At 60.2% G+C, this 15,215-nt stretch overlaps 1 protein-coding gene across 15 annotated transcripts in view; it reads left to right on the top strand.

Moving 5' to 3' along the window:
* CAMK2B (calcium/calmodulin dependent protein kinase II beta) overlaps positions 1 to 15,215 on the top strand; it is an 89,507-nt gene that overhangs the window by 46,824 nt on the left and 27,468 nt on the right. For all 15 annotated transcript variants that reach the window (XM_032484308.1, XM_032484314.1, XM_032484313.1 and 12 more), the window contains exons 4-5: positions 6,604 to 6,658; positions 10,494 to 10,559. In XM_032484308.1, the coding sequence (XP_032340199.1) occupies positions 6,604 to 6,658; positions 10,494 to 10,559 (121 nt within the window). The remainder of the gene's footprint in view (positions 1 to 6,603; positions 6,659 to 10,493; positions 10,560 to 15,215) is intronic.

Raw genomic sequence — 15,215 nt, 5'->3', positions numbered from 1 at the left:
TGAGTGGCCTTCCGAGGGGGGCGGAGACAGGGGTCCCAGCTCTCTCTTACAGACCATGGGGAGACCCCGAAGGCTTCCCTTTCCTTCTCCATTGAAGTATCCCACCCAGACTCCTAGCAGCGTCTCCTCCTCCTGACCTAGAAGTTCCTGGGGGGACTTTGGGGCAGCCCCAAAGGTCAAGGTCGGGCTTCGCCTGGACAGGTCCCTGCCCACCACTTTGTAACTCCAAGCCGTGATTCTGGCGGAAACACACAGGGGTCTAATGTTCTGTGGCTCCACAAGACAGCTTGATTACAAAGAAAAAGTTGGGAAACCCAAAACCAGTCACAGACCACACAGGGCACAGCCCCAGCCTGAGGTCTGAGGTCTGATTCTGGAGACCCTCTGCCATCCTCCCCACCCCAGGCCTCCCCACCCCAGCCCAGGGCCCCTGGAACTGCAGTCCGGTGAGGGGGATCGGCTGTTCCTTGGGGGCCCACGAAGCCCCAGGAGCCCAGGTCTTGGCCTCAGGGAGTGTGGCTCTCCTGCCCACGCCGGTAGGCCCTTTCTTTCTGAAACCCCAGATGGAGTCTGTGTGAGTGCCGCTGGGACCCCCGAACCCGGAAGTTGGCGCAGATCCCTGGGGCCTCTCAGCCTCCACCGGCCCCCTCAGTGTATGTGGCCCCTTGTCTACCTCTCGCCCCTTCAGGGACTTCTGAGGACCCCAGGACCCCAACCTTGCCCACACTGGGAAGCAGCTGGGAGGTGCAGAGGAGGTGGTGGGCCCGCTGCCTCCAAGGCACCCAGGGAGCTTGTCAGGGTGGATTCCTGGGCCCCTCCTGCCAAAGTTCTGTTTCATTTGCACCAGGATGACACCTAGGCCTCTGTTTAAAGCAAACAGGCCTCTGAGCAGCCACGTCCACACCACTCCCAGCCTGGGGTCTCAGCCACATGGGGGGCCCAGTGGGGCCATGGGGGCTGTGGGAGGGCTCGGCGGCCCTTGGAGCTGGTAGTGGGAGCTGTGGCTGTGGCCCCTCCTGGCTGCGGGGCCTTCTCCAGCTGTCCCAGCGCACATGGGAGGTGCCGGGGAAGGCAGATCTCCCGTTTCTGGGCAGGCTTTCTTTAAATCAGAGATTATCAAGGCTGAGTCTGATGGAATCATGGCAGACAAATTCCTCACCTGCCCCAGAAAGCCTGACTCGGAGGCCTGGAGCAGGCCCAGGAATCTGAATCTTAGCCAGCACGCCAGGTGATTCTGAGGTGCATGTCCAGGGGGACCCCAGCCCAGTCTTCACCGGCTGGGGCCCATTCAGCAAAGGGCGGGCTCCAGTGTGACCTCACCCCTGCGATGCCGCCCCTCTGCCCGTTCAGGCCCAGCCACCAGGCACCCGATGACCCTCTCTCCTGCTGATCCCGGCAGCCGCCACCTCACCGCCAGCTCTAACCACGCCCCTTCCCTTGCCAGCCCCCTGCCCCGTGCACCAGCAATCAAGGGTCCCCCATTCTGAGCGCTGCTCAGGAATCTCCTTGCTTAGGAGAGAAGACTCCAGTGTTCTTGGGTTGGCGTTTTTGGACAGTTCCCTGCACCATGTTCAGCTAGATTGGGGCAGGGGCTCTGGAAGCCCTCCCTTTCCTGGAACTCCCGGCTCACTCAGAAAGCAGCTATGCTCAGGGCGTGGGGAGGGGAGGAGCCTCAGTTTGCCCATCTCTAAAGTGGTGATGCTCCTGCCTCCCTCACAGGGACCCCATGGGAAGAACGGAGAGCGTTCCCCTGGGGAACAGGGTGTAAGCTATGAAGACCCCCCTTTCCCAGGTGGCTTGCTGAGGTTTGGAGCGCAGAGACCTGGATTCGGGCCCAGCCTTTCCCCTCACAAGCCGCAGCAGCCTCTGAACCGCTCTGAGGCACCGTCTCCTTGCTCGTGGAAGGGGCGTGTTTCACAAGCACGCTAGTCGTCTAGGCTTCGGAACAAATTACCCCAACACTCAACCAACAAGCACCGATTTTCTCTGTTTCTGTGGATTCAGAGGAGTTCAGCTGGGTGATCGGGCTGCGACATAATTTGCAGGACCGGGGCAAAATGAAAATGTGGGGCCTTTGTTCAAAAATTATTATGAATTTCAAGACAGCAACAACAGAGCAGGGCCCTCGGGAGCCTGGGACCTGAGGCAGCTGTGCCGGAGGCCTGGCCAGGAGCCAGCCCTGCTCAGGGCTCCCGTGCACTGTGGACACTGGCCAGGGCTGCATCTTCTGGAGGGTTGCCTGGAGCTGCAGGCTTTGCTTCCAAGGTGGCTCACTCACATGGCTGTCGGTGGGAGGCCTCAGTCCTTCCCTGCACGGGCATCTCCTTAAGGCCATTTGAGCATCTTCCCAGCAGGGCAGTGAACTCCCCAGAGTGAGTGATGACAGACAGAGAGACTGAGACTGAGGCAGACAGAGACAGAAACACACACAGAAAGAAAGAGACACAGAGAGAGAGAGAGAAACTGCGACAGACAGAAACAGAGAGACAGAGAGAGATGGAGAGGGAGGGAGAATAAGAGTAACAGTGCTTTTTTTTTTTTTTTACCCCAAATTGTGGTAAAATATATGTAATCATATTTATAATTTTAACCATTTTCAAGTGCGTAGTTCAGTGGCATTAAGTACGTTCACAGTGTTATGTAACCATCACCATTATTTGTACCCAAAACTTTTTCATCACCCCCAGGGCAACCTCTGTACCCACTGAACACCCCCCCCCCACCCCCAGGCCCTGGCAACCACCATTCTGCTTTGTCTCGGTGGATTTGACACTCTAGATGTGGGACCATATGCCACCAGGAACACTGGGTGTACAAGTGTCTGTCCCATCCCTGCCTCCGGTCCTTTGGGTGTGCGCCTCGCAGTGGAATGGCTGGACCACACGGCAGTTCTGTGTTTACCTTTTGGAGGACACACCATGCCTTTTTATGATCAGTCTGGGTAGGATCACGCTGTCACCCTGCCTTATTCTGTTTATTTGAAGGCACACACAGGATGTGAAGGAGCCAAACTCTCCTCTTAAAGGAGGTGCGTCCACAGACGGGAATACTCACACCCAGTGCGATGACATAGGGGGTCGCATTAGGAGCAGGTCCCCAGAGTCGGGCTCCCGGGCAGCCGCTCACAAGCAGAGCCCCCACCCTGCACGCTTTAATTCCTGTTCAGAGATGAGGGGGCGCCTGGGCAGAGGAGACAAGTGTGGCCCGGCCTTGACTGAATGGGTCCCTCCCAGGAAGCAGGCCCCGGCATCCAGGAAGGGCCTGACCCTCAAGGGTCCCTCTGTGGCCTTCCCCTCCACACACACATCCGTGTTGTACCCAACCATCCTGAGATACCTCAGGTTGGCACCCCCCACCCGTGGTCTCAGGAATTCCCTCCTCAGTGCATGTTTATGGACACCTGCCAGGAGGGGCCCAGAGCGGAGACGTGGCTGTGGGCACGGCTGGCCTCTGCTCTCACCTCACTGATGGGGTGTAGCTGCCTGGACAGGTGGTCGCTCATCAGGTGAGCCTGTTCCAAGCTTCCCTCTCTGCCCCCAGCGGCTGTGGGTGATAGAGATTAAGCAGAGCTCACGGCAGGTGGAATCTTCCACAGCCTTGTTAATGTGGGCCCCATCAGGGAGTGAGCAGAGCGCATCAGCCTTGACTCAGAGGCGGACCCTCAGCCTCCCTCCAACCTCCCCTCAGCCTCCTTCCAGCCTCCTTCCAGCCTCCCCTCTGCACACTGACCCTCTCTCTCCTGGGTCTGGCTCATTTCAAAATATATTTTATTTTATTCACTTTACTCTTTGTTTTTGTTTTGTTGGGGGGAGCTAATTAGGTTTATTTATTTGATTCTTTATTTTAATGGCGGTACCAGGGATGGAACCCAGGACCTCTTGCATGCTAAGCATGTGCTTCCCCACTGAGCTACACCCTCCCGCCTTGGGCCTGACTTACTGATGGCAAATTCCCACCTCCTGGTTTCTGGGGCTGGGACTGCCCTCCCTTGCAGGATGGTCCACCTGTGAGCTGCGCAGGTGGGCACCTCGGGGGACCATGGCCCTGGGAGGACTTCCAGCCGAGGTGAGGGGGGGCCGGTGCAGGAGGAGAAGGTGAAAGACTTCCAGTCTCCAGACGCCCAGGGCCCATGCTGCCGCCCTGCAGCTCTTCCTTCCTTCCCGAGGCTGATCATGTTATATCACAGCACAGGGGTCCTGGGGAGGGAGAGGGAGGGGCTCGAGAGGCTGCTTGCGAGGGGCAGAGGGACCCGCCACCCACAGCCCCCTGGCCTGGGACTGGCGTGCTGTCCCCGGGGGAGCGGAGGCCCCCTTAGCGGGAGGCGCATCCCTGGACGCCCCCCGCCCCCTCGTGGCGGTCCTTGTCCCCCTGACCCAGTGCTCCCAGGCCGGACTCTTTCACGGACTTTGTTTCCCGCCTCTGTATGCCACCCACAGTGTTCATTGCTGCTGTTTTCACTTAGATAAATTCTGTGCCAGTCGATTCACTTTTTCACTTAGCCCTGTCTGTGAAACCACATCAGACGATTTGCTAGTTAGGTTTCCTTCTAAACCATCAAAATAATACCTAACTATTTTTTAAATGTTAAAAATGTTTAAGAAAGAAATGAGCACGTGCACATGGCCTTGACTCCCACATAGACCCCCAGTGTCTTCGCTCCAGGGCGAGGGACCTGCCAGCAGGGCCTGGGAGCCTCGCCCCCTCTCCCCTGTTCTAGGGGGCAGGGGTGGCCTCCCCCAGGAGGAAGGCCCAGCGGCACCCCAGATTCATGGATCCGTGGGGCTTCCCTGGGGAAGGGGGATTCCCCTGCATGGGAGGAGAGAAAGGCCCCCGGGGAGTGTCCCTCTGTGGGCGCTGCCTGCAGGGCTGGCAGGGTGCTGGAGGGTGGACCCCGTCCCTCCATGCCCCACCTCCACCCTGGGCCTTCCTTCTCTTGGAGTTCCAGGAGAGGCAGCTGGGGCCTGGGGAGGTTGCTCAAATGGGACGGACCTGCTGGGCCCCCAACAGAAAGGAGTCAACAGAGGAAGAGCTTTTGTTCACTCCAGTGATTTCGCAGGAGGTTGCAGCGAGCGGCGATCTGCTGAGTGTCAGGGAGATGCAGATCCCCGCGGGCATCCAGGCGGGAGTGGGAGGGGGCCAGGCATTGGCCCCAGGCCTGGGTGGGATGAAAGCGGAAGGCTGGACTCAGGGCCCTTGAGCAGAGAAACAAAGCAAGGAATGGTGAGAGGAGCAGGGGTGTGAAACAAGGCACCCCAGGAGCCAGCACATGTCCCTTCTCCTCAGTGACCAGGTGCCCCTGGCTGCTTGGGACAGGGGTCTGCCCCCAGGTGCCAGGCTTTAGGCCCAAGGTCAGGGGCCTCCCACTGCAGCCAGATTGGGGTTCCTGGTGTGAGGACACTGCGGGCCAGATTCTTGGGAAGACCAGAGCTGAAGGCTGGAGGACACTGTGGCAGCCTTGAGAGCGTGGGGAAGGGGCCTGGGGGCCTGGGGGCCTGGGGGCCTGGGAGAAGCCCTGCTCGTCACCCTTTCTGGACTAGCGGCCCTGTCCCGTGGGGTTGGGGAGAGGCCTGAGGAGCAGAGGGGCCGAGCGGGCCAGGCTGGTGAGACGGCAGCTCCGTGGGGGTCCTGAGCCCCAGTTCACACTGCTGCTTGGCCATGTGTGAGCTGTGTGACCCTCAGCTGGTCACTTACCCTCTCTGTGCACCAGCTTCCATATCTATAACTTCTTGGGATGGTTGGGACGGTTACCGATGAGCACACCGTGGGCCTCAGTCACAGAAGGTAGGATCTATCACGTGGAGGGCAGTGTCCAAAACGAGCCATTCCTAGAAATACTTGCTGTTTGTGCTGGGCGCATCTCCAGCTCAAGGAAAAGGAGGCTTGTGTTCTTTGTGCTGCAATCCACTTTGCTGTTCACTCATTCATTCTCCTCATTCATTCACGCGTCAAATCCTAGCCAGCGCGACTCTGGCCGGGCCTTGTCCCAGGCTCAGGGACATGAGGAAACAGACTAAGGCCGAGAGGGCGTGCGTGGCCGTGGCGCCATCCTGCTGACCCTTGGTTCTGGAATGGGAACGCAGGCTCCGAACCTTCAGCAGTGATGCCTCTGCGCACTGGGCGGGTGGCCCTCCTCCCGGGGGTCCCTGTCCCCTCAGCCTGTCCTGAGAGGTTAGCGATGGAGCCCTCGGCCCTCCTCTCCCGTGAAGGCCCCCAGCGGCTCCTTTCCAGCCCGTGGTCCCCTTTCTGTTGCTGTCCGCCGCGTTTGGGAGCAGGGGACATACATGGCCGGGGCCTGGGAGGGGTCTGGGTCTCCCTCTGGCAGAGGGAAGGAGAGGAAAGACCAGACCCCCGAGGCCCTGACGATGCTCGCCTGGGCCCTCCGGCCTACAGGGCGCATGGCCCTCCCCTCAGGCTCTGCCTGCATCCATCGCCTGGGTGCCCCAGCCCTCCTGCGGGACACCCCAGGCCCTTGGCGGGGTGGGCGGGCTCCCCCCTGGAGGGCCCAAGCTGCGGGCCGCTGGCCAGCCGGGCGCGGGGTCGGGCTGGGCGGCGGGGGCGGCCCCGGCTGCTGCCCGCGCTCACGGGCGCCTCCTGTCCCCGCAGTGCGCCTCCACGACAGCATCTCCGAGGAGGGCTTCCACTACCTGGTCTTCGATCTGTGAGTGCCCTGTCTGCTCCCCGCCTCGGCCTGGGGTGGGACCCTCGGCCTCCCAGCCCCAGGGGATGGAGTCCCATGGGGTCCGAGCTGGGCCCCCTCCCCTAAATGGGCAGGACCTGCTGGAGGCCCCGGGGCGGAGGGGAGGGGACGAGGGCAGGACCCCAGAGGAACGGACCCTCCGTCTTCCTTCACCTTCCTTCCATTGGTCTTCTCATCACAGCTGCCCTGGGGCCCACTGGCTGGCACGCGCATGCGTGTGTAAGAGTGCACGTGTGTTGATGATTGTGTGTGTGCATTTGTGTACGTTGATGAGTGAGCACGTGTGAGCCAGTGAGGGTGTGAGTGTGAATGGGGTTGCATAAGAGTGTGTGGGTATGATTTATGTGGGCGTGTATGTGTGTACACCTGTGCAGGTGATTTGTGGGCTGTGTGTGCACAACAGTGCGTGTCTTATGAGGGCATGTGTGTGAGTGTGATTGCGTGAACACATGGCCATGTGTGATTTGTGCATGCGTGTGTGTACATGTGTGGTGTGTGTGAACGTGTGTGAGCTGGGGGTGCGGCCATGTACGTGTGTGCATGCGTGCCTGTGGGCTCAGCACATGTGTGTGCGATTGCCTAAAGTGTGGGGGAGATTATGCAAGTGTAATTTGTGGGGGTAGGCACCTGTGTGGGTGCATGTGGGCACACATACGTGGTTTGTGGGTGTGCACATGTGTATGGTTTGTGGGGTGTGTGTGTGTACGTGTGTGATTTGTGGGAGTGTGCCGTGTGTGTGATTTGCTTGCTGTGTGCACACGTGTATGTGTGAGCGTGTGTGTACACGTGCGTGTGCGGTGGCGAGAGAGCGTCTGGGGCCTTTGTCGCCTCTCGCTCCCTGCTGGATTTAGAAGCAGTGATGTCACCCCCTCCCTGACAGCTCCAGCTTGGCAGTGCTATTTTTAGCTTTCCATGAGTCAGTGCAGCTCCGGACCCCGGGGTGGGCAGGGGCGGTAGGTTTGGGCCTTTGGGAAGCCCAGCCCAGGGGCGTGGCCATGGTGACAGGACGGGCTGGCGTCAGGGAGCTCCTCCCTCAAATGACAGACGCCTCGGCCTTGGGGTTTGGAGGCCTGGGAAGTCCCCGGCTCCCTTGGTGGCCCTCTGGTCAGGAGAGGCCGGGACTCTGGGTCCCTGGAAGGCTTGATTACCTTTTGGTACCCTTGTGTCCCACAGGACACCATTCAGGTGGTCAGGACTGATCTGTGACACCACTGCCACTGCCTGGCAGAGGCTGTGCCTGAAAATTCCTGTCCCACAGCCCCTGTGGAGGTGGCAGCCTTGTTGTCACTCAGCCCCACCAGCCTCTTTTCTAGGAAACATGGAGGCCACTGGGCTGGAGGGTGGTCATGTCCAGGGGCACTGGTGGCCGATGGGTGGGTGTGTGTGATTCAGGAGCAGCCAGTGGGGGAGAAAATGGTGTGTGCATGTGCGCACGTGTGTACGCACTTGTACATGTTAAGTGCATGCACACATGTGCACGTGTGTGTGCACACATGTGAGAGGTTCTTGATTCTCCTGGCCCACACAGTAGGCAGGTGTGGGGAGAGGCTCTGAGAGGGGCTGGTGGGAGGAAATTGACCGGTATTTTTGGAGAGGCTGGGGAGGGGGGGTCCTGGGTCTTGCACATCATACCCCCCAAAACCTCCCCCTAAGCCTTTTGAAGCTCGCATTCTAGGACATCCAGGACACCCCTAGGCTTCAGACAGCTGTTTTGGGGGGCAGGGAGGGCCTGCGCAGGGGGAGGGGAGCAGTGGAGACATAGGGATGCTGGCAGGCCCTGCCACACTTCCCTCTCCCCGCCCAGCCCCCCTGTGCCACGCTGCAGACCCTCTGCCACGAGGACAACCCAAGCCTCACCTTCGAGAACCAAAATGCATATGGACAGACCATATGGCCCCAGGACTGGGGAACCGTCTCAGGCTTGGGGTGACATCACTTCAGGAAGCCCCAGGCCCTTTGGCAGTTTGGGGACTCTGTGAATTCGGGGATTGATAGGTTTCCCCAGTCCCCATGCCTCAGAATGTCACGGGGCCTTGGGGATCAGGCCTGGGAACAGGTGAAGGGGCTCCCCCGTGGCCATGGCTGCAGCCCAGAATTGGCCACGCTGTCTGTCCAGGGCCTGAGGAAAGGGAGAACCAGGCCCTTCCCAGCCAGCTCGAGACGCCAAGCGCCAGCATCCAACTCCCTGCCCTGCAGCTCTGGACCACAAGGTCCCAGATGCCGGCAGCACAGGTTGGAGCCTCCTATGGATGTAAGGACCCAGAGGTCCGGCGTAGGGGTGGCTCCATGCACCCCTGCTGCAGCCCTGGCCAATACCTGTGGCCTTTTCCCCCTCTGCCCTGTGCTTGGACTTGGGCTCTGCAGAGCCTGAGCTGTGAGCTGTGTGCGCAGAGAGATAAACATTGAACTCCCCTCTCCTGGGCTGGACCTAGGACCCTATTCTGCACCCATGTGTATGCAAAGGCACATGAGACTCTGCTCCCTTGAGCAGTCACCTGCTCTGAGCCTGAGCCTCCTCCAGTGGCGAAGCGGGACCCTAAAAGCTCCTCGCTCCCAGGGGTTTGTGGGCGGTGTCCAGCAGGATCTGAGGACATGCATCCAGCCTCAAGCTGGGGCATGTCAACACCCAAGGCATCCTTGTTTTTGTGTTTCTCTACCACTAAGGGAGAGCCTGCCCACGCCAGGGCCACTTTCAGCGGTGCCCATGGTCTCCATGGGCCAGCCCAGCCCTGAGTGCTGGTCAAAAATGAGGCCAACTCAAGCCTCACCTATGAGAACCGAAATGCATATAGGAGACCATAGCGCATGGGGCCAGCGCAGCTTCCGATGGGGCGCTGGAAGGAAGATGCTGCAGGGGGAGTGCCCCTCGGTGTCCCCATGGGATGCAGGAGGGAGCCGCTGGACCACGCGGGGGTAGAAGAGCTCTCGATGGAGGCTGTGAGGACTCAGAGCTTGCAGAGCTGGGCGAGGGGCTCGGGCAGACCCAGGGATGGCTCCTCCCTGCTCCCCTGTGCACCCACTCCTCTCCGTCCACGCCCACATTTCCCAGCCCAGGGGACCCTGGGCAGCCCTTTCTGGGTTCCTAGAGGCCCTCCAGGTGGTGGTTCCTACCTGGGGGGGGGGTCCATCCCGACCGTAGGGCCCAAAGGCTACTCGTTGGGCAAGGAGTGCATGGCCAGAGGGTGTGCGGACAGAGCTCCCACTGTCCTTCTGGAGCTGGGACTTGGGGCATCTCGCAAGCTCCCCAACCAGGGAGGCCAGATCCAGGCACCGTCTCTTCTGGCCCCTCTGCTTTGTGCCGGGGCCGCATCTCTGGCCCTTGGTGTGGGTTTGAGGAGGGAAGACCTGATTTTCTCAGGCCTAGAATTAGTCACAAGGCCCGGGTGACACTGCAGAGGCTTGGATCCAACTCCTGGGCTACCCACCCTGGGAAAGTCACTGAGATCACCGAGACTCAGTTTTCTGAACTTAAGAGCAGCAGTGTCATGGAGGGGGTGTGAAGACTGAAATGCTAAATGCCGCCCTGTGTGAGCGAGCGCTTGGTGAGCTGTCAGTCCCAGGTGACAGTGGGGATGATAAGGAGGAGGTGGTGTCGGTGGCAGAGAAGGAGGTGTCGGTGGCAGAGAAGGAGGTGGCGGTGGAGATGGTGATGATGGTGGTGTTGGTGCTTATGGAGGCGAAGATGGCCGAGCTGGTGGTGACGGTGGTGACGTGCAGGAGGTGGAGACGATGGTGGTGGTGACAGGGTTGGGGAGGGGTCTCCAGAATCTGTGACCTCTGTGTGCTTTCCCCACAGGGTCACCGGTGGGGAGCTCTTTGAGGACATTGTGGCGAGAGAATATTACAGTGAAGCAGACGCCAGGTGGGTGTAGAGCCCGCGTGCCGGCCTGCCCTGTCGTCCCCTCGCTGAGCCCCACTCCTGCCCCTCCGGCCCACACTTACCCTTGTGCACGTTGTCCCTGACATGGCCGCGGGCAGATAGTCAGCTGGGCTGAAGTGTCAGGCTGCCTGCCAGGCTGATGCCCCACCCAGCCCTGCTGGGGGCTCTTGGGGCCCGTCCAAGGGGCAGGGGGCAGCTCGTGTGTCCTCGACCACAGAGCTGTGGCCTGAGTCTGGGAGGGCTCAGGCCTGCCGTCTCCCCTGGGGTGGGAGCTGGCTCACAGAGGGGCTCTCCTTGGGGTGGCTGGTGGGGACAGAGCAGTGGTGGGCATCCTCCCGCCCTTAGACGTCTGTCCATGGCCCGCAGTGGGCACCCTGGCCTTCCTCACAGACATTCAGTTTCCAAAAGCTTTTTCCAAAGATGGACCAGGAATCCCTTTCTGTAACACCCTCCCCGGGCCATCTTGGAAGCAGAGCAGAAAGCAGTGGGGGCCTGTGCTGGTGGGAAGGGTGCCCGCTGACCCTTCTTCCTGGGGTCCCCACCACAGGCTCCCTGGGGGGCAGTGGGCAGGAAGCCAGGGCCCGTGCTGTGGGAGGAAGGAGGGACTTCGCCAGCCCTCACCAGAGGCTGAAGGGAACTGATGTTCTCAGAGATGCCAGTAGTGCGGCTGCTGGGAGATGGCAGGGTCCCTCTCTCTGGAAGGATAGGCCCCCTGGGTCCTGCTCTGGCCCCTGCTGTTGGCCAGATGTCACCCTGACTCGTGACAGGAATGACTCCCATTGGAGACGGCTGAGGGCCACCGCTCCCTGCCCGCCTGGCATGAAGGGGACACTCATTGTAAAAAGCAAAAAGGCTGACAGTGACCCTCTCTAGGCAGTGGAGTAACAGATGGTTTTTAACTTTTTAATCTTGTCTATTTTTAAGGTTTTCTTGAATGAACATGCATTACTTTTCTAATCAGGAAAATGAGCGTTATTTGCAAAAGTAGCCTATTGTGACTGGCTTCTGCACCCACAGGCAGCCTTGCTTGTTGGGCAAGTGGAGTCCCTGTGAGAAGGCGTGAGCGGGGTCCTTGTGCCACCCGGGCCCCCACAGAGCTGGGCAGCAGGAGGCACAGGCCTGGCGGGCTTTGGGGCGGGAGGTTGGGCCCGGGTGAGGTGGGGTGTCGGGCCAGGTATTCAGCTCCCTCTCCGGCCAGTCGCCTGAGGGCTCACGGGCACTGGCCGCTTTTCTGAGACGCCTTGAGGGAGGGCATTCATTCAGCACAACAGCCTGGCGGCGGCCTGTTCCCTTCCAGAGCAGGAAGACTCCAGATTTCTTTCCTACTTGCAAGAAAAGTAGAAAGTAGAACAGAGCCACCTCCTCCTGCTCTGAGATGCTCGGGGGGAATGTACCAAGTGCAGGTGTCTGCCTGCTGGGTGTGGATAGAGCCCCCAGACTGGGATGGTCCTGACACCTGCCAGGGCAGGGCAGGTGCCCGGCCAGGCCAGGAGGGAAGGGGCCCGGCTGGCTGCCCCCAGGACAGACCCCAGGACCCACGGCCAGGGCAGCGCCATGGAGGGCTGCCCTCTCTGTCCTCCTCTGCCCCGCCTGGAGCATCCTGCCCGGGCTCCTTGGTCGTCAGCGCCCGCCGCTGGGCACGGCGTGGGGCCTGGCGCCCTTCCTCCGCTCTGCAGTGAGTGGTCTTGCCTGAGGGGGGACATGGCCCACAGCGAAGCCCTGTTCTTGGCCGGGAGCCCCTGGAGCCCTCTGGCGCCTTCCTCCTATGCTGTGTGCCTGCCCCCACCCCCTGCCCCACCCCTAGCCCACCCGCGTCCCCCACCCATGCCTCCCATCCCCCCAACACCTGTGGCCCCAGAGCTCCCCCTTGCCCACTGTCACCTTCTACCTGCCTCTGACCTCATCTTTGCCCCTGCCCCCTTCCACCTCCATCCCGCACCTTCAATTCTGTGGCTCCCTCCTGCCCACCTGGATGGCAGGCATCCTGACCTCCCTCCCTGGGACTCCATGGTGGGCGCTCCCTTGGTATTTGGGGCCCCACCCACAAATGCCCAGTTCCCTCTCACAGACTCTGCCTTGCTCATAGCCAGACTCTGAGTAGGGGTGAGAGGGAACGAGGGACATTCTTGGGGATCCCTTCCAGCTGGAAATTCACGACTCAGGCTGCCCTCTTTCCCAGGCGTCCTGGACCCTGGCACTGTGTGTTTGACAGCTGTGTTGGTGCTCAGCTTCTGGGTCGCCCATGGGCATCGGCAGGAACTGTGGCAGATGGGCTGAAGGCTTTCCCCGTCCTTGGGAGGGTGGTGGTGCCAACTGGGTTTCCCCTGGGTTGTGCTGAGGCTGGAGTCTGAGACTCCTGGCTGGGATGGGGAGCGCCTCCCTGGCCAGCGTGCAGGTCTGGCCCGGCCACGTGTATCAGCCACCCTTCTGGGGGGCCTGCCCAGGGCCACGCTGCTCAAAGCTGAGCATTTGATGAGTCTGTGACGTGTCACACCTCTAGAAGGAGAGGGAGCAAGGCGAGAGTTGCTCTTCTGAGCCCTTTTCTAGCCAAGAAGGCTGGAGCTTCCTCTTAGGAAGAAATGGGATCTTTATTTTGGAGTCTGTGGAGAAATGAGGGGTCTTTTTTCAACCTAGGAAAGCAAAGTTCAAAATCTTTAGAATCTGTTAAAAAAAAAAAGCCTGAAAAATTGAGGGAGAGGATATAGCTCAGTGGTAGAGCATGTGCTTAACATGCACAGGGTCCTTGGTTTAGTCCCCAGTACCTCCATTAAAAATAAATAAATGAATAAACCTAATTTTCTCCCTCCCAAAATAAAATAAAATAAAATAAAAAATGCTGAATTAATTTTTTTTAAAACCCTAAAAAGCAATATGGCTCATGAGAGGTGGTTAAAGGGGACCCTGTGCGGATGGACGCTGGCTGTCCCAGGAGGGAGCATCGCTGAGGTGACAGCAGAGCCCAGAACCTGAGAATGATGTCCAGGACCCGGCCAGCGTCTAGAATGCCGCTTGGGAACAACTTGAACCATAAAAGTGACTTTCTAAATTGTTTAGAATATGCAAAAGGGCCCCACAAGGAAGCCGATATGATGTAAATGGAAGGCAGAAGGGAGGCAGGACCTTGTGACTGGTGGCCTCCTGTCCTCCAAGGCCGTGGTCTCAGATGGGAGCACAGGGCGAGAGGTGGGTGAGGAGGCCCTGGGAGCGGTCCCCAGAGGTCCCTGGAGGGAGGGCTGCCCAGAACAGGCTGCTGTCCAGGTAGGTGGGTGTCCCGTTCCCTGCAGGCTGCAGACTCCACTCCCACGTCGGTCCCAGAGATGCTGTGAAGAATAGACTGGGGAGACAGGCCAGCACTGCCCAGTTGGCGGGGGGCAGGGGCCGAGCCCAGCCCAGTTTTCTCTCGGGAGCCCAGTTTGCTTGGCCAGTTCATTTGTGAGCACGGGGAAGGGGGCACTGGGCCAAGCCAGCACAAGCCTCTCTATGAAGTGGTGGCTGTGAAGTGCCCTGAGCAGGGCCTGTGGGATGGGGGGACGCGGGCTGCAGCAGAGCTGTGTGGCTTGATTTCAGCAGCATGGGCTGTCCCGTGATGCTTGAGGTGAGATGCAGACCGGGTGCTGGCTCAGCAGGTGCAGTGGCCCCATCTCTGGCACTGGTTTGGGGCCCTACATCCCCAGGACGGGATACAGAGGAGGGCTAGAGGACTCAGCCCATCCTCGTCTCAGTGGATGCATCAATCAGTGCCGTGGCAGGTGGATTCATGGGTCCAAGAAACGTTTGGGGAACACCTTCCTGTGTCCAGGGCTGAGGACACAATGGAGAGAAAAGAACCAACCCATCCCTGTGGGTCTCGGAAGCCATAGTCCAACGCAGAGACAGACGCTGCCCAGATGCCCACACAGAGCACAGGGCCACCATGTCACTGCAGTGCAGACCACGTGGGCACAGGGAGAGTCCAGAGGGCGTGCTGGGGAATAGAGCCGAGGCAAGGTTGCCAGGGTGAATACAGAAGATGGGGTTGACCCAAAGCTAAAGTCAAGACTCCCAGGGGTCTCAGCGGGCCTGAGGTTGGAGCCACGTCCTTCCAGGGCTTTCAAGGAGTGGCCAGGGCACAGGAGATGGCAACCTGCGGGCTGTGAAGGTGTGCTGCAGGAAGGGGATGATAGGGCACATGGCTGGGCACAAGGACCGGTGTCCCTGAGGGCAGGAGCAGGGTCTGGCCGCAGCAGTGCAGGCAGGAGCTGGTCTGCCGGAGGGTCACCGAGCCCCAGCGTGATGTGCTGCAGTGTGCAGTGGTCCGGTGACTCACGGCTGAGCTCCATGAGGGAGCGGTGATGGCCCCAGCACGCCTCTCCAGGCTCTGGGTCTGCGAGTGAGCTGCAGGTACCCGGGGCTGGGAAAGCCAGCCTCCCCTGCCCTGCGCCCTGGCTCAGTGGCTCTGAGCAGCAAGTGCTGGGGGCTTCATGTGGCCTCTGCCTCCACCCAGCAGCCCGTCCTGACTTCAGAAGAGCTTCCCAGACCTCACAGCTGAGCTCTGCCTGCAAGGAGGGGGGCCCCTGGGTGAGCCGGCTGTGGTGGGTCAGCCTGTAGGGGGCGGCGCCCATGTCTGCAGTAATGCGAGGGCTGGTAATGGCTGGATGG

Source organism: Camelus ferus, chromosome 7 (genome assembly GCF_009834535.1).
Source record: "Camelus ferus isolate YT-003-E chromosome 7, BCGSAC_Cfer_1.0, whole genome shotgun sequence".
Taxonomy (NCBI): Eukaryota; Metazoa; Chordata; class Mammalia; order Artiodactyla; family Camelidae; genus Camelus; species Camelus ferus.
The sequence above is the reverse complement of the archived record's forward strand: the minus strand, read 5'-3'. Positions and strand labels throughout refer to the sequence as shown.